The sequence below is a fragment of the Pantherophis guttatus genome, chromosome 1, assembly GCF_059756535.1.
Source record: "Pantherophis guttatus breed Tessera chromosome 1, ASM5975653v1, whole genome shotgun sequence".
Taxonomy (NCBI): Eukaryota; Metazoa; Chordata; class Lepidosauria; order Squamata; family Colubridae; genus Pantherophis; species Pantherophis guttatus.
This window is the reverse complement of record NC_142063.1, coordinates 347,599,651-347,618,798: the sequence shown is the minus strand read 5'-3', so window position 1 is coordinate 347,618,798 and position 19,148 is coordinate 347,599,651. Positions and strand designations below refer to the sequence as shown.

Here is a 19,148-nt window from a genome sequence, read left to right as displayed (position 1 = left end):
GAAACTTAATTTTTTTTTTAATCAACAATTTTACATTATGTAGCATCTCTCTTTTAATTTATTTGTTCTACACACATCTCTGCCCACTGGGATTTATTTTATTTTTTCTTCATTAAAATAGATATTAAAAAAAAAACGGTTAAGCACTGAAGCGCTATCGTGGAGGAGAATTCAGAACGAAGGAGGAAGGGAAAAAAAGGGAAAAGGGGGCTTTGGCTCTCCCCGGTCCTGGGTTGGAGGAAACGCCCTGCAGGGCTGCAACTCCGGCAGGCTTGTCCCACACCTGGGGGTCCTGGTGGACAGAAGAGTCAATCAAGCTTTGGTGCGTGGGGAGGGACTAAAAACGCTGCGAATCCCAGCCCCACAGAGGCGAGGGCTCTGGGTCCTGCACTGAAAACCTGGCCTCCTGTCTTGCCCCTCCACAATCCATTTTTGCTACCTTGAGAAGCGCAATGTGTTTCTGCAGCTAGAAAAAAAAAAAATGCAGAACACATGCAAAGAAGCATTTTTCCCTGCATCTCTCCGTGCCAGGAAGAGTCCCTTCGTTTGCCGACCCCGATGCCCCCTTCGTCCCTCCCGAATTTGGTACCGAAGCAAGCACGTCTGTTTTCCGCCACAAACCCACCCACCCCAAAGGAAAGAGATGTTTGCCAGCAGCAGCCAAACCTCACACGCATTACTTGCAACGAAAGGCGGCTTGAGTCTGTGCAGCCGGTCACAGGGGGAAAAGAGGCTGCATGCTCTTTGAGAGTAGCTAGAAATAAATCCTGCGTCCTGCCACCCAGGCGAGGAAAATCGGGGCGCGCTTGAAAGCCCCAAAGAAGGGTGCAGATTCCACGCATCTCAAGGGGGGGGGAGTTGGGGGTGTCTGGCAGGAGGGATGGGAGCACCCCCAAAACAAACCGAAGCCGCAAGTGAGAGATCCAATCCCTGGATCTCAAAGCGTTGGACCCAAAGGGCAGATTGAGTGCTATTCCAGAGAGAGAAAAATAGGGAGGTGAAATTAAGCTTCTTAAAGCCCACCCCCCAAAAGCCACATCTGGAGAATTAGGTGTATTTTGAGTGAGGGGGGGGGAGGGTGGACCAAGAGAAAAAGGCCAGGAACTCAAGACAGGCCTTTGTGAGAAAGAAGTTTACTCCATGCATCAGTGTTAAGGGTGTCGTTTGCATGCACACAACCTTGCAAAAGGACGTTTTACTCGCTCCTTCACACAAGCCAGGGGTGTCCACAATCTCAGCCATTTTAAGCCCTGTGGACTCTAACTCCCAGAATTCCCCAGCCAGCCATTTTTTTTAATTTACATGATGGACCAGCTCTCTCTCTCTCTCTTTCGTGCCGTCTGGGGAATTCTTTGGAGTTGGAAGTGGCCGAAGGTTGCATTAAACTTGGCACAAACCAAGCCAAACTCGTCAGGATTTGAACTCGGCGCGCGGGAAAAAAAAATCTGACCCATTTATAACCAGCCTACCCTTTAAAAGAGGAGCGAAGGGGTGAAAGAAGCACAGAAAAAAAAGAGGGGGGAGAGCCCAGGCCTGGGGGTCTTTGAGGGAGCCGTGTTGGGTGTGCAAAATTGGCTTCAACAGCGTCCCCGAAACACACTCAGGAGAGAGACACAAAAAGCATCAGCAACCGTTCTCGGAAAGGGGGGGGGGAAGAGACACACAAAAAGGTGGCCTCCGTTTTTGACTTAATGTGGCACACAAAACACAACACAAGCCTTGATTGGGCAATGGGCTTCCTAGAAAGGCTGGCACTTTTCATAAACGGGCACACGGATTGACGGACAGTTCTGTTCACGGAAATCCAATGCTTTTATTGAATGTGTTTTAAGACCCCCGAGGGCTTCCCCCCACTCGCCCAAAGGAGCTTCTGGGAAACTCCAGGGTGCCAATCCGTTAAAAATGATGCCCGAAACCCCCACCACGTCCCAAGTGGCACCGGGAATCGGGAGATGCCAGCATGTTTTGAGCTCCTCCTTCGTATGCACGTGGAAAAGGAGGATTGCCGCGATCGTAAGATGGGCTGCTTCGATTCCCTGCGCTAAATCTTTAGTTTAAAATGCTAGATGGATTTCCTCTCCCTTAAAAAAACAGGCAGGGAAAAGCAAATTAATAAGCTATGTTAGGGAGGCATTGGTGCCAGTCAACAGCTAGAGCAGGAATGGGCAACGATGCCAACTTTACAACGGGCGGACTTCAATTCCCAGAATTCCTGAGCCAGCCAGCATGGCTGGCTCAGGAATTCTGGGAATTGAAGTCCGCCCGTTGTAAAGTTGGCATCGTTGCCAAGCCCTGAGTTAGGGACTAGAGGGTGGCAGTGCCAATACAGGCAGTCCTCAACTTATGACCGCAATTCAGGCCCAAATTTATGTCATTAAGCGAGACCTTTGTTAAGGGAGTCACACCCCGTTTGACGACCTTTCTGGCCACTGTTGTTAAGCGAGTCACTGACACCAGTTGTTAAACTGGTAACCTGCAGTTGTTCAGCGAAATCTGGCTCCCTTGACTTTGCTCGTCAGAAGGTCACAAAAGAGGATCACGTGACCCCAGGGGACACTGCAACCGTCATAAGTACGAGTCGGTTGCCAACGTCAAGGATTTTGATCACATGACTGCGGGGACGCCGCAAGTGGTCGTACCTGTGAAACATGGGTCATTATCCGGTGCCGTTGTAACTTTGAACGGTCACTAAATGAAGTCGAGGTCTAGCTGTATAAATGAAGGGGGCCAGGCTTCTATGCTGGCTGGGGAATTCTGGGAGTTGAAGTCCACAAGTCTTAAAAGTTTCTGAGGGTTGGAGACCCCTGCTTTACAGGACAAATAATAATAATAATATTGCACACATCCTCAAATTGTTTTCCGTTAAGAGTGGACCGAAGTCCCACCCTTAAAGAGCACCAGAAGCTGGTAACAGGTTTCGAATCGTGGCCTCGGGCGCCGGCAAGTTCCCAGCAAACCTGCAGGCGAGCCCCCCCACCCCCTCCCCAAAAGGTACAGACCCCCCCACCCCACTCCCTGTCATCCCCACGTCTGCCCCGGTTTGGTTTATGCTACAGTACTAATACTCTTGAGCAAAAAAAGAAAATATATATATATTTTTATATATATATATGTATACTTCTATACATTATTTTCATGTGCCACCGTCATTCACAGCTCCACTGAATTGCTCTTCCGTCCCCCCCGCCCCAATTATTTAAAACAAAATCCAACTGAGAAGAGGAAAAGGTTTAAAAGAAGAGTTTCTGTTTAATAAGCGGCCAAGGCTTTGGCTAAAGGATTTTCCAAAAGAAAAAAAAAAACCCCAATAATAGTAATAATAATAGAGGAAAGTTTAAAAACAAGGGACCTTTACGCATAAGGGAGGGGTAAAGAGTATTTCGTCCATAATCAAGAAGGAACAGATCAGAAAAAGCCCCCCCCTCCCTCCATCTTAATACGGGATAATAATTAAGATCTATTTGAGGAACGGGAAAAACAGGTATGATTTTTCAGGCAGGGGAAGGACCAGAGTTGGGTCCGCCATGATGCAAAAATGAAAGGACCACCTACTCAACTGAATCCTGGGGTGGGGTGGGGGGACAGCAGGGGAGTGGGGAGGGGGCAGGACGCAGGGCGAGAAGTAATAAGATCAGCAGTTAAATCCTAGCAAAATAAAAGCATTTTCCCATTTTCAGAGAGGCGTTAAAAGGCGCAAAGCCCGAAAGGATGAAAGTTTCAAACAGTGGCAGACCCTCCCCACACTTGAGAGATCAAGAAAACCCACCCACCCACCCAGGAGCTTCATGGGATCCAAATGTGTACCCCCCCCAGGCCTCCCCCCCCCAACTTCTGTAGTGTCCTGCCACATCTGGGGATTGTCTTGTGAAATCCTGACTGGGGGTTGGGGGGAGAACAGTTTCTAATTCAAGACCACCCCCCAAAGACCTGGCTGCAGCTGTGGATGCACCCAAGCCCACCCCTCACCCCCAAACCCTGCCTGCTCCATAACCCGAAGTATTTTTATTTATTTATTTATTTTTTAAAAAAAACTGATTTTGGTGCCAGCCACCCCAACTTCGCCCTTCTGCTTTCGCAAGGGAACAAGAACGGGTCAGAACAATAGAGGCCATAAAATGGAAATCCGGAGACCCTCCTCAGAAGACCCCTCCCCCCCACAAGAGGGGTAGGGCGGGAGCGGTCCAGAGTTACCACCATAGTGAGAAAGCAGGCTGGAGAGTGGGTGAGTGAGAGGGAGACACCCCCCCCCAGAAGGGAGGGAGGGAGGGAGATAAATTAACTTCCATACCAGTTGCCACATGCATCGGTGTGTGTGTGTCTCCTCACATTCAAGGCAATGCACACCGTTAGCAAAATAATAATAATAATAAAAATGCTTTGAACCCCCCGCTAAAGAATCGCCAGCCAAACTCATAATAGATCCAGGTATTTTTTTTTGGCCTGATCCCGGGGGAATCCCGGCGTTAAAAAGGATGGAAGGAGCCCCCACCGAGTGCATTCGTACTCTCGCTCTCGCCACACAGACAGACACTCATACCCCAACCCTGGATACCGTATTTTTTTAAAAAAAACAAAAGTCCCTTCCTCACCCCCACCCCACCCCACCCCCGCCAACCACGGTCGAGGGTTTCGAAGGGTGGACGTATCTTCGCGAAAACATCGCCCCCACCGCACCCCAAAAGGGAAACCCGCTAATTTGGCAAATGTCTGAATTTCCACTTTTTTCTTTTTCCTTCCTTTTTTTCGCCAGGGTGGTGGGAAGACACGAAGATCCAGGATGAATTCCTTCTCCCCCCCCAGTGAAAAAAAGCGGGGTGCGGAAGCGTTTCCTCCTGGTTAGTGTGTGACCAATGATTGCGAAGGCCCCCCGAAAACACGACGACAAAAAACCTGACACGCTTCTGCTCGCGATGCTCAAGAGCTACGGGACAAGCTAAGTCTCTACCCACATCTGGTTTCATTTTAACAGGAGGGAGGAAAAACAAAAAGGAAAATAAAATAAAAATGAAACAGGCGGTGGGGGGGGGGGGGAGGAAAAAAACCGAGAAATGGGGAAAGGTCCGGACATTCGGAAGTGGGGGTTTAAATAATCACAGGGGAGTCTCTGCCAGCTTGGTAGAGAGTTTCGTCAAGCCCAGAATAGGGATTGTGTTATGCGGGTGTGCATCGGTATACACACGGACACACACGTGAAGGGATGTTCCTGCGGTTCGGATTCAGATGACCAGAGAGGCCCAGCGACCCCTTCGGGTATGGGCCACGGGGCTGGCCACGGGCCCAGCGGAAACCGTCAGCTGCTGCTCAGGTGCTGGGGGTGTCCAGGGCTTCGGTGTAAGTGATTATCCGTTTTGGGTCTGGAAAAGAAAGAACAGAGTCCGAGTGAACCGGACGTCCAGCATGTCACTCCTGCGGCCACCCTGAGCCCAGCATTAGTGAAGATCAGTGATGCCCCCAAACCCAACCGCAGTGATCAAGAGTCCCCCTGAAATTCTGCTTATATATAGCACCATAGATCAAACGAAGAGTACAATCACCATGTGCTTTACTGCTTAACTGTTTTAATTGTCATAGGAAATTCTACTTAAAACGAAAGGGCATAGAATACATACCAGTGGTGTCAAACTCAAGGCCTGGCAGGCTGGATCCAGTCTGCGGGGTGCTCAGATCTGGCCTGTGAGGCCGTCCTGGAAACAGCAAATGAGCGGCCCATGGTGCCTCTGCCAGTGAAAATGGAGCTTGGGAGGTTCACGGGCGGCCCTCCCGAGCTCAGTTTTCGCTGGCAGAGGGTTGCAGGAAGCAGTCACAGCCAAAAACAGAGCTCGGGAGCCCGTTTTCGCTGGCAGAGCGCTTGGGACACCACAAGCACCCCCGTCACAAGTGATGTCGAGCTGGCCACGTCCACCCTGGCGCCCCCCAGGTCAAACACAACCCTGATGCGGCCCTCAATGAAATCGAGTTTGACACCCCAGTATATACCATAGATCCAAGCTTGTAAACACTGCCATCTACTGGCCGAATATTACTACTCTAGTTGTTGCACACAAATACATTCCAACAATGAATTCCAACACCATGCCATTTAAGACAGGGGTCTCCCAAACCTTGCCACTTTTGAGACCTGTGGACTTCAACTCCCAGACAGCCGGCTGGGGACTTCTGGGAGTTGAAGTCCACAGGTCTCAAGTTTGGAGAGCCCCTGCCCTAAACCTCCTGCTGTCCTCCACTACAATAACAATGTGCCTCCTCCCTTTTAAGAGGACTGAAGTAGGGAAACCCCTGTAAACTCTTACCTCGCTTTTGCAAATTACAAATAGATTCCATTTCTGCAAGAAAAAAAATGGGGGAAGGGGGAGAAACTGGTTAGTATTGCAAAGACACATAAGCAGACTCTTATTAATTAGAATGTACAGGCAGTCCTTGCTTAACCACGGTAATTGGGACCGGAATTTCCATCACTAAGCGAGGCAGTCATAAAATATGACGTAGTGAATGTCTGGAAATATATATGTCAATGTATACTGAACCTGTGAGTGTGATATAGGTTTACTGGATATGGATATAGTTGTTTAGGAGGAATTATGTAGTATGCTTGACATATAATGAAGATAGATATATGTAAATTTGTGTATAGATTAAGGAATATATTATTTATTAATTTGAATTAGACGGAAATGTTAGAAACCGGAGATGTCAAACCATGTCCACTGTTTGAATTATTAATAAATTATTAATTGAATTATTAATAAAAAACTTAAAAATAAAATAAAATATGACATCATATGACCACATTATTTAGCAAAAGCAGTCCCCAAACTGCCATCAGGTAGTCCTCGACTTATGACCCCACTTGAGCCCATCGTTTCCATGGCTGAGCGAGATAGTCGTTAAGTGAGTTTGGCTCTGTTTTTACCTTTCTTGCCACAGTAAATCGCTGCCCTTGTTCAGTTAGCGACACGGTTCTTAAGTGAATCTGGCTTCCCTGTTGACTTTGCTGGTCGCAAAAGGGGATCACATCACCCTGGGATACGGCAACCCATCGTAAATACGAGTCAGTTGCCACAGGTGCTGAATTTTGATCACGTGACCACAGAGATGCTGCTGCGACGGTCGTTAAGTGTGAAAAGGTCATAAGTTGCTTTTCCCCCCAATTCCATTGTAACTTCGAATGGTCGCTAAATGAACGGTTGTTAAGTCGAGCACTAGCTGTATTGTTGTTGTTAAGTGAGGATCGGGAGTTTTTACACAAGTCCCAGGAGGCTCGCAAGCCAGCCAGGTAGGCAGGATCCGCCACGTGGGCGTGGCGGGGCCAGAGACGGGGCTGCTATCATGCGTGGGACACGTGCAAACTTTCCCCGTCGGTTTCCCCTTCCTGAGAAAGCGGCAAGAAAGGAGGTAATACGGGGCAAGGCTCACATTAACAACCGTCTCACTTATAGCAACAGAAATATCAGGGCTCCATTGTGGTTGCGTAACAGTTGCCCCCCTCCCAGCTCCCGGTCTCCGAGGAGACCCAACGCCAGCCCTGGAGGGTAGAGCCTGTTAGGAAATGGCTATTGTCTAACTAGTTGGTCAGGCAATATATAAACTATCAATGCATGTTTGTCAAAAGGTATTATATTGCTTTAAGGCTGTATTGCATCATCCTGTATCCTGATTGGCTGAGCTCTCTAGCCAATGTACTTAAGGGGAAGCCTGAATCATGGCTTGTAAAACACTGCACCATTTTATCTGCTTATTTGCTGTTACTCTCTACTTGGTCTCTCTGCATGATCACTTGTTTGATCATTGCTACTTGTTGCTTTCTACTATTTATTGACTGTTTTAATACTGAACTCGTTCCTGTTTGAAACTCAAGAAGAACTGTTTTTATTGTATAATGACAACAATTGGTAAGAAGACTTTGTACTTGGAATATCCCTGAATTGATATTTTAACTATCGCCTTATCTGTGTATGACATGGATTGTTATTGGACTTTGCTTTACTTTTTTCTAAAAAGTAGAAGACTACCACAACTCAGTGTGTCAGTATATTAACTGTGGTTATTCACTCTCAGATGCTTTCATGTGCATACTCAAGGGGTACTCGGCTCAATAACCCATAACATCGGTTATGAGCCAAGAATATCCTTAACAGGGCCCAAACCTTCCCCCAACCCCAAACCAGACTGGAGTTCTCCAGAAAACGCCAAGGCTGATGGGCAATGGAGTCCCTCCCAGCGGGGAGGGGGGGGGAGGAAGCCCTGGAGACGTTACCTTGGATGTGATATAGAACAGCTGCCCGCAGGTCAAACTCCCCACAGCTGGCTTTCCGTTCTAGGCTGCCGGGGCGCTTCTGCTCTTTGGTGGAGACTAACAAAGTGTTCGTAGGTGAAGACAGGTGACTGTCTACGTGGTAGTCCTTGGCGAGGAACACAAAGGCTCCCGGGCCCCCCAACTCAGCCTGGGGCAGGACCCCAGGCAAATGAGGCTCTAACAGCAGGTCGCTCTCCTCCCCAGCGGCCCCCATCTTTAAGAGTCCGCCCAACAGCTGGGGACTAGTCCGTTTGGCCAGCTCATAGGCCTTGGGGAAGGCCGGCTGTTCAGGTCCAGCGGAAGACGTCTCAGCCCCCTGAGGAACCGACGTGGCGGGGCAAGGCCCCTGGAAAGTCACCTCGGCCACCTTGGTGTCCGTTGGCTTCCTGGGCGAAGTCTCCGGGCCCGCGTTGGGCTCGTTTATAAAGGATAACCCCCACTGGTTCTGGAAGATATCGCCTAGGTTTTGCTGCGTGGCCATGAACGGAGACTCGGCCTGGGCCGCCACGCTGAACAGGCCGTGCATGTTTGACGGGTAGATGAAAAGACTCGACTTCTGCGGGTCCATGGCGGCCGCAGAGGGACCGGCGTCCTGAGGTGCCAGTTTGGAAGAAGCCGAAAGGACAGTACTAGCAGCTGGCACCAGCAGGGCCTGGACCCCAGCTGGACACACCCCACGGTCAGCCCCGGCCAAGATGGGCCCGTTGGAAAAGCTGCCCGATGTAACAGACTTCATGGCGGACATGGGGACCTGGGAGAGGCGGTTGGAGGTCTGGACCTGGACCTCGCCCGCAGAAGACGAACACAAGGAGGAGGAGGAGGAAGAAGAGGAGGAGGAGGACAGAGAAGGAGCCGCCTTGTTGAGGTTCTCTTTCACTTTGCTTGCATAACTGATTTTGGGAACGATCTTCGCACTGCTGTTATCCACGGGGAAAACCGGGGGCGGCTTAAACAGGGTCCAAGAATCTTCCTTTGAGGACGACACCAAGACGTGCTTCCCCTTGGGACGCTCCTCAAACTTTTTGCCAGCCTGTCCGACTTTGGCCTCCGCTGCCTTCCGGAGCATGTCCCCAACTCCGCTTGGCTTCCCGCGGCCCACCCCCAGCCCGCCCGGCTGCTCACACTTCCAAGCGGGTTTCAGGCCGTCCGGCCGAGTGTCGGCCTTCAGGTCCCCTCCGTCAGCCCTGAAGGGGTCCGTCTCCACCTTCAAGGCCGGGACGGGGCTGCACGGCACAACCTTCTCTTGCCCCAGGCTCAGGTTCTCGCAGCCCTTGGCGCTGTTGCGGCGGCCTTTCCGCTTCTTGGGTGTGGTGTAGCCGCTCTCCGAGCCGCTGCCGTCGTTGTCCGCCCCTTTGCCGATACAGCCGTTGGCGAGGTACTCAGAGCCGTCGGCCACGATGCCGTTGGGGACGGGGTGCATCTCGGTTTTGTCCCAGGACTGACCGTCTCTGGCTCGGCTCTCGTGGCATCGCTCGTTCTTCCTGTCCAGGCTGTTTTTCAAGCTGAAGGTCTTCGTTTTCAGTCCAGCTTTGACAAACATGCCGCCTTTCCCCGTCTGCTTGAGAGCCAAGCCGAGCTCTCTGCCGGGCTGGCTGCCGTTGGGAACGACGGAAACGGGGCCAGACAAGTCACCGGCACCGGGAGACGTCAGGAAGGGGTCTCGGTCACCAACGGTTCCGTTGAGTTCGCCATAATCTGCAGAAAGGGAACAGGGGAAGATTAGAGGTCTCCAACACAATATCTTGCTTGAAGAAGGCATTCAAAAGACACCCCCCCCCCCAGACACACCCCAAATGCCAAACTTGGGCAGTTTGACACCCCAAACTGCCAACGGAGGCTTGCTGTGGAAGCATTTTCCCCTGGGTGCGAGCCTGCTCTACCACTTTTTTGATGGCATTGCTCAGATTTGGCCCAGGTTGCATCAAGGACAGGCCAAGGAGAAGGAAGACTTCTGACAAGACTGGAAGGCTTTTCATCCACCATGTGTTTCTCGTGCAAATGGGGGGAGGGGGGGGGCGGGCAATTCCGGAGGATGCAGATTATAAATTTCAAATAAAAATAACGATTCTGGGCAGGGTGGATTTGATTTAAATCAAGTCGATTTAAATCACGATTTAAATCATGATTTAAATCACTAGTAAAAAGGCTTGATTTAAATCAACTCGATTTAAATCATAATTTTTAAAGAGCAACTGCCATCTCTGTCCCTCAGCAGCTCCTCCTGTGACCTGCTGTTGACTCACCGAGAGTCCCAATATTGCAGAATATACAGCCTCATGCTACATACCTAAGCTCCATTTCACGCTGAATAAACTAAATTATAAATTATATCTAAAGAAACTATCTTTAGATAGATTTTTTACTCCAAAAGCATTTTATTAAAATGAATTTGATAAAAATAAAAAAAAATCCGATTTAAATAAAAAAAAATCCGATTTAAATAAAAAAAATCTGATTTTTTTGATTTTTTAAAAAAAATCATTGATTTTTATCCACCCTGATTCTGGGCCCCTAACAGCATTCGGGAACCCAGAATCCTCAGATTCGCAGACCTGAGAGGACGCCGGAGGAAACTGGGGGTGCAGAGACAAAATTGTACCCCGAAGGAGAAATATGATCCCGGTGAGGACAGCTACGGGACAATGAGAAAAGGCACGCCTGTTTCTAGGAACGGCAGACAAGTTGCAACACTTCATTTAGTGGCCGTTCGAAGTTATAACGGCCCTGGGAAAAGTGGCTCCTTTTCGCACTTACAACCGCCGCGGTTCTGTGATCGAAATTCAGGCGTTTGGCTGGCAACTGACTCATATATATGACGGTTGCACTGTCCCGGGGTGATGTGATTCCCTCTTTGCGAGCTTCTGACAAGTAACGTCGATGGCGAACCCAGATTCACTTAACAACGGTGTGACTAACTGAACGATTGCAATGATTCACTTAGCATCCGTGGCAAGACAGGTCAAATGGGGCAAAACTCGGTTAACAACAACTGTCTTGCTTAGCAACAGAAAAATTGGGTTCAAATTGGGGCCATAAATCGAGGATTAACTGTAATAGGCAGGCCAAAACCACCTTTGAACTCAAAAGCTTTGGAAACGTGCCTGGGCTAGGAGAGGTGTCTCCATTTAGCAAAGAGTCTGCACCCCCACATTGAACAGACCCCAAAATCTACCCCTGGTTCTTCAGCTCTAGGAAAATGGGACCCTGGACCATCTCAGCCCGCAGCCTGGATGAAGCTTCTCCAGCCAACATACAAGCCAACATAGGGTAGACCCAAAGAGCAACAGGCTGGAGTCCTTCCATTCACCACTGTCCAGTCAGAGCCGAAGAAGCTTCTTGGATGAGAAGTGAAATGTCTTCAAAAGAAAAAAACCAGAAAAGTCCAGTTGCCTTCTGAAAAAGCACCTTTGGGGCAACCATGGATGACGGAGAATTTCTACAGACTTTTAGCTATACAATTTGGGATGAAGACCCTTGGAATGGTGTGGGAGTAGGAATGGATTTCCAGAGGAAGAAATTGCACCACTCAGGTGACCCTGAGGACACAGAGAAACCTCCAAGCAGCCTCAATGACCCTCTAAAACAGTGTTTCTCAACCTTGGAAGCTTGAAGATGGGTGGACTTCAACTCCCAGAATCCCCCAGCCAGCAGCGCTGGCTGGGGGATTCTGGGAGTTGAAGTCCACCCATCTTCAAGCTTCCAAGGTTGAGAAACACTGCTCTAAAAAGGATGCAAATGACCAGCTGTCTGCAAGGCGTATCAATCCTTCCCTTTCCCACCATTCGGTCAGAGCTAAAGAAGCTTCTTGGATGAGAAGCGAAACATCCTCAGAGAAAAAAACCAGAAAAGTCCAGTTGCCTCCTGAAAAAAAGCACCTTTGGGACTGGAGAAGCTGAACTGCGGGAAGACAAACCAGCTGAGATCAAGAGAAGGAGAAAGAATAAACCACGATTTGGAAGGTGGCTTAAGGCCTTGGACTGATTCCCCAAATCGCCTGGGCTGAGTTTCTGCAACCTTATAAGGCAGGCAGGGGGAAAAAAAATTGTTCTCAGTTTAGGGAATTTAATTCAGGTCATCCTTGACTTACAACTGTAACCGGGACCTAAATTTCTGTTTCTAAGCAAGACAGGGGGTTGAATGAATCGCATTCGATTTTGCTTTTTTTTTTTTTTTTTTTGGCACGGCCGTTAAGTGGCTCATGCGGTTGTTAAGTGAATCTGGCTTTCTCCCCTGGGAAGGTCACAAATGGAGATCATGTGACATCACCCAACCCCCCCCCCCCAGGACAATGCAAAAATCCTAAATACTATCAGTTGCCAAGCGCCCGAATTTTGATCTTATGACCACAGGGAGGCTGAAAACGGTCATAAGTGCAAGAACTGGGTTTTTTCACCCAGTGCGGTTGCAACTTTGGTGGTCGCTAAACAAACGGTTGTAAATCAAGGACCACGGTACCTGTCTCTCTCTTGGGCGCTCTGGGCATTGCCCACAAGTATATAAGAAGAAAGCAGCAATCAAAATACTATACAGATAGTCCTTGAGTTATAACAATTTGCTTAGTGACCATTCAAAATTACAATGGCACTGGGAAAAAGGGTGCTTTTTCACACTTACGACCGTTGTGGCATCCCCCTGGTCACGTGATTTACATTCAGATGCTTGGCAACTGATTCACGTTCATGACGGTTGCGGGATCACGTGATTCCCCCTTTGCGACTTTCTGACAAGCAGGAAGCCGGATTCATTTAACAACCGGGTTACTAACCCGGCAAGAAAGGTCGCAAAATGGGGCAAAGCTCACTTAACAAATTTCTCACTTAGCCGCCTAAATTTTGGGCTCCATTGTGGACGTACATTGAGGACTACCTGTACTTAAAAACCAAACCTTTAAGAACGCGGTCAAAACCGTTGAATACAATAATAAAACAAGAGCCACAAAAAAGCTTACAGACTCTGCAACATCTCCAGCCCTGAAAACATCCAAGAATTTCAACACTGCTGCAGGAAAACAACATTTACCGTCATTTGCACAATTCACTGCTTATCTGTCAGATTTAAAAAAATAAAAATAAAAATGGGTCTCCTTCATTTTTTAACGTGAAACTTTTCTCAAGTCAGTAATCGGGATGCTGTGACGGTCGTAAGTAAGAGGACCGGTCCTAAAAAGTTGTGAAACGAATGGTCCTAAGCCGAGAATGACCTGCCATGTGGTGGCTTCTGTCCAGTTCAAATTCTCGCAAACAGAACCGTTTATCTCGTTTCAAGAGCCACCTGGATTTTTTTTTCCCTCCCCCTAGTAGTTTTGGGGAGGGGCATTTGAGGGAATGGTTTTTATGGTTCGGACGTGACTTGTAAGTCGTGAAGTCATGCGCAACTTTCATCACGAAGCTCCCAGGAGGAGTTTCTGGATTGCGAATTGTAAAAAAAAATTATTTTGGAGAAGGATGAAATCGGTTCTGCTGACTATAAGGTGAGCTCCGCCGGCTGGGGAATTCTGGGAATTGAAGTCTGCCTGTTTTAAAAAACTGCAAAGCCTGAGAAGCCCCCCCCAACCCTAACCCTAGCCCCCCCCAATTGTCTCGATGCTCAAAAACTCTTTCAGAGTTTAGAAGCCATACCATGTAAGCCTGGCAAATGAATGAATGAATGAATGAATGAATAAATAAATACACCATCGTTGTCTCCTCTTCTAGAGAGCCTGGGCTACAAAGTCCATCAGCCTCAACTGCCAGGCTGGCAAAGGATGATGAGAGCGGGAGTCTCAATGCTTCCCCAGGTCAAGAAACATCTCTTTGACTAAGGCCGTAAAACATCATTGTGGGTACCAATAGAAGAGAATCTATGCAACTCGGGGTTGAATTGAGGCGTCCTTTGGGTGGTTTTCTTGCAGATATTTCATGACCCAACTAGGGAACATCATCAGTGTTAGAATGTAGAATCGCAGAGTTGGAAGGGACCTTTGCAGGTCATCTAGTCCAACCCCCTGACCAAGCAGGAGACCCTACATCTGGCCTCTACCTAGGACCGAACTCACAACCTCCTGACTGGGAGGCAAGAGCTCCACCTCTAGGCCACAGCACCACCCAAAGGGAGGAGGAGGAGGAGGAGGGAAGGAAGGAGGAAGAGGAAAGGAAAAAGGAGGAACCAGAGGCGAAGAGGAGGGGAGGAGGAAGAGGAGGAAGAATAAGAGGAGAAGGAGGAGGAAGACTCTGGGGTCCCTGGTGCTCTCTGAGTTGAGTGGTTTTCTTGAAGACGTTTCCTGACCCAACTAGGTAACATCATCAGTGCTTTGCAGGGATTTGGAGGGGAGGAGGAGGAAAGAGACTGCCAGGTCCTTGGTGCTCTGTGAGCTGGGTGGTTTTCTTGCATTGATGATGTTACCTAGTTTGGTAATGAAATGTCTGCAATAACCCCCCCCCCACCAAGGACCGCACAGTTCTTTTCCTCCTCCTCCTTCTCTCTACAACAATCCCCCTCTTCTAGCACAGGTGATGTTACCTAGTTGGGTCATGAAATGTTCGCAAGAGACCCCACAGTCTCCTTCTTCCTCCTCCCTCTCCCCTTTCTCCTCCTCCTCTTTTCCACAAAACCCCACCCTCTTCTTCCCCTGGTGATGTTGCCTAGTTTGGTAATGAAACGTTCGCAAGAAGCACCAAGGACCCCACAGTTGCCCTCCTCCTCTTCATCTTCCTCCTCTCCCCTGCAAACCCCCCTCCCTTCTAGCACTGATTATGTTACCTGGTTTGGTACTAATGAAACCTCCAAACTCAAGAGAGCACCCCGACATCTCCCATAAAGAGAAGCAATGGATGAAGCTTCGTTTGGCCTCATTTCTCCAGGATCTTCTCAATCAATATTTTCATGAACTTCTTTCACAGTTTTAAGGATTAAATGCTACGATTATGCACTCCGGATCAACGATGACCTCACCTTAAAAATCAGCAGAATGCATTCGATCACACACACACCCCTCAAAAAATAATTTTTAGAGCTCGCCATCCAGCAGGCTCCCTGGCGTCCTTCGTGATTAGCTGCTGATTATTTCATGAGACGAAGTCACTTCCAGCCATAAAAATGTTCTCCCAAATGCAGGAGACGTCTTAGGCCAGTCCAAAACGTGGACGTTTGTGTCGTGAGAATTTGAAATGGATGCAGGCCAGAATGTTAGAAATAAACTCCCTAAACTTAAGACAGGCGGTTTAATTATTTTGTTAATGTGTTGTTGTTTTTTTTGTCCGAGACAAAAATCCATCAGCACAAAGAGTCTCTCCAAAGCATCCAAAAATTAAGACTTCCACTTAACCAAAATAATCCATGCAGCTGTGCAGCATCTCCTTTGCCAAGTTTTCAGGAAAAGGTCTTTTTTAGGGGGTTTTTTTGAGGCGGGGAAGGGGGGATGAACTAGTCCAAACTCAGGACTTGAGGGATATATTTTCATCCCACAAAATGCTATTACAAGCCAGAGATTTTTCAATTTATACAAGAAGTCCTCAACTTACAACCATTTGGAGTTAGAATGGCACCCAAAAATGTGACTTAGGACCGATTCTCATACTTATGACCATTGCAGCATCTCCATGGTCACCTGCTGCTTGGCAAGTGACTCATATTTATGACGGTTGCATAAAGGACCCCCTTTTGTAACCTTCTGATAAGCAATAGAGAAGCCAGATTCACTTAAAGACAGTGTGACTAACTTAACCATTGCAAAGATTCACTTAACCACTGTGAGAAAAAAAAAAGGTGGTAAAATGGAGCAAAACTCACTTAACAAATGTCTCACTTAGCAACAGAAATTTTAGACTCAATTGTGATTGTTAAGTCAAGGAAAACTTGCAGTGGGAAACTCTTAATAACTGAGCCCAAGCTGGCTGAAACGATAAGAAGCCACAAACCTGATCGACAAAACCACAGGTGGGCTGGTTCACACAAACACAAACGCAAAGAAAAATGAACAGGCCACATTACAACATTCAGTCCAGCGTAGGAACCAGGAGGCACCCAAATTTCTTCAGGTAATCTTTGCAGCAAGGCAAGCTCTTGCGACACAACACAAGTGCCTCGTTTGTGGCCTGAGATTTATGCGCTTGTGCTAACCACACAAATAGGGACCCGCCAATTCCTGACCAACAATGACAACACAGCACAAGAGGTAAAAGACCTCCAAGATATACCAGTCGGGTCTAAGCCAATGTTTTTCAAATTTCCAAGTATCCAGTCATTTTATCACACAACAATCTTGCAAGGCAGTTTAGTTGCGTCAAAGCTGGGTGCGTGCAACGTGCTGAGTTCACAAGCCCTTGCCGTGCATAAAACATGCTCTACCTGCCCCCCAAAAGGGTCACCTGGCTGCAATTTCCCCCACCCACCCTCAATCCTGATAGGTTCCCTTAATGTAGGGCTCTCTAAACTTGGCAACTTTTTAAAACTTATGGACTTCAACTCCCAGAATTCCCCAGCTAGCATGGCAACCAGGGAATTCTGAGACTTGAAATCCACAAGTTTTAAAGCTCCCAGGTTTGGAGGCCTCTACCTTAATGGACCACACTCCTGTTAACACAGCCTAATGCGCTGGGTTTGGGGCATAGCTAGCTGGCTGGGGGATTCTGGGAGTTGAAGTCCACCCCTCTTAAAGGAGCCAAATTTGAAAAAAAAAAAAAACCAAACTAGTTTAAGCCATGCACAGGAACTTGGTTGGTTGGATCAGTGGCAGGATTTTTTTGGGGAAAAAAATCTATTCCGCTCCATGAAAAAGGGGGTAGGAAACAGAGACCTCAACCCCCTTCCAGAAGGATGCAACTACAAGCCCCATGTTCAGCTGCTAGTGCGGACTACCCAGCCTGCTTAAGAGAAGTGGTGTGAAAGCATCTGGAAAGCCAGACCAAAATAAATAAATAAATAAATGAATGCCTGGTGTTGCGGTCACACACGCACTCTCCCCCCATCCCCACAGGCCCACTCCGTGGGCCTCCCCTTCCCCATTTCCACCTCCCAAGGAAAGCCGAGTCCCCAGATTGTCATCATGCTAGAAAGTTTGTGGCTCCGGTTGGGAGATTTGAAAGGCCGGGTAAGGGACTGGTCATCTTGGAGGAGGCCTTTCCAGCTTTTCACACCCTTGTTAGTTTTAAGATGGGTGGGTGGACTCCCAACTCCCACAATCCCCCACCTAGCATCCTTTAAGGATAGACTCCAACTCCCAGAATCCCCCATGCTTTAATATAAATGGACTCCAACTCCCAGAATCCCCCACCCAGCATGCTTTAAAAGAAAGGGACTCCAACTCCCAGAATCCCCCAGCCATCTTACTTTGAGGGATGGACTCCAACTCCCAGAATCCCCCACCCAGCATCCTTTAAGGATAGACTCCAACTCCCAGAATACCCCACCCAGCATGCTTTAAAAGGGACTCCAACTCCCAGAACCCCCATGCTTTAATATAAATGGACTCCAACTCCCAGAATCCCCCACTCAGCATGCTTTAAAAGGGACTCCAACTCCCAAAATCCCCCATTTTAAAAGGGACTCCAACTCCCAGAATCCCCTACCCAGCATGCTTTAATATAAATGGACTCCAACTCCCAGAATCCCCCACCCAGCATCCTTTAAGGGTGGAGTCCGACTCCCAGAACCCCCCAGCCGCCATCTTGCTGTGAGGGGCGGACTCCAACTCCCAGAATCCCTCAGCCTGCTGCGCGGGGCATCCTGGGCGTTGTAGTCCGGCCTTGTGGAAGCCGCCTGAGGGGCCTCCACGGCCTCCCTCCCTCCCCCTCCCCTCAGGAAGGATATGTGGGGGGGGGGGTTGTCTCCCAGGCTCCCTCCCTCCGCCCAGACCAGGCCCGCGTGGCCTCCGGGCCTTCCCCTCAGAGAGAGAGAGAAGGCCTCCCGCCCGCCCAACATGGCGCCGGTGTCGGCGGGGAGGCCTGGCCGGGCTGAGGCGAGGGGGAGAAGGAGCCCCCCCCACTCGCCCCCCCCGCCTCCTTCTCCCCCTCCCGCCTCCCCGCCGCCCCTCCCCCTTCCTCCCCCCCTCCCCCTCAGACCTGCTGCTGCTCCGTGTCCGTCTGCGGGCGGGGGGGCCGCGGGGGGGGCGCCTGGCTGGCCCGGGGGGCGGCCCTGGCCGTAGAAGCAGAGCGGCGGGGGGGGCGCCTCCATCGGGCACCGGCCGCCCTTCCGCCTGCTCGCCCGCCCGCCCCCGGCTGCCTGGCGCGGAAGGGAGGCCGCCGCCGCCGCCGCCGCCACTTCCGGCCCCGCCCAGCCAGGCAGGCAGGGGAGGGAGGGAGGGAGGGGGGCTGTTCCTCTTTCCTCCTCCTCCTCCCTCCGAGCGCAAGCCACGCCCACGGCCCCGCCCAGGCAGGGAGGCAGGCAGGCGATAGAAGAGGGGGTTGCTCCCTCTCTCCTCCTCTTCCCCCCCGCCGAGTGTAAGCCCCGCCCATGGCCCCGCCCAGGCAGGCAGGCGATAGAAGAGGGGGTTGCTCCCTCTCTCCTCCTCTTCCCCCCCCGAGCGCAAACCACGCCCACGGCCCCGCCCAGGCAGGCAGGCAGCCAGGCGAGGGGAGGGGCTGCTCCTCCTCCTGCCCGGCCCAAGGAAAGGGCGCTTCCCGAGCGCAAGCCACGCCCACGGCCCCGCCCCCTGGCACGCCCCCCGGCGGACGTGGACAGCGGGCAGCGTTGCAGCCAAGGAAAAGGGGCGGGGATTCCCGAGTCCATGGGCGTGGTCGTCCTTCCCCGTTTGCCAAGAGGGTGGGATGGGACTCCCCAGCCCATCGCTCCCCACTGGGGATGGATGGAGGCGGATGGGCCCCGGCGGTCAATGCTCCCTTTTAGGGGGCTCCAGCTCTAAGCCCCCCCCTTCCATCCC

At 50.1% G+C, this 19,148-nt stretch overlaps 1 protein-coding gene across 2 annotated transcripts; it reads right to left on the bottom strand.

Annotated features, from left to right (window-relative positions):
• On the bottom strand, positions 1–18,527 carry NUFIP2 (nuclear FMR1 interacting protein 2). Of its 2 annotated transcripts, none has more exons than XM_034404316.3 (4): positions 18,331–18,527; positions 8,255–9,988; positions 6,291–6,323; positions 1–5,354 (listed from the first exon to the last, which is right to left on the bottom strand). In XM_034404316.3, exons 1-4 carry the CDS (start codon positions 18,440–18,442, stop codon positions 5,302–5,304), a joined length of 1,932 nt encoding a protein of 643 aa, XP_034260207.3. In that variant the 5' UTR covers positions 18,443–18,527; the 3' UTR covers positions 1–5,301. The 2 variants fall into 2 exon arrangements, with proteins under 2 accessions (XP_034260207.3, XP_034260209.3); XM_034404318.3 differs by lacking the exon at positions 18,331–18,527 and adding an exon at positions 15,032–16,620.
• Between the last annotated feature and the right edge of the window lie 621 nt (positions 18,528–19,148).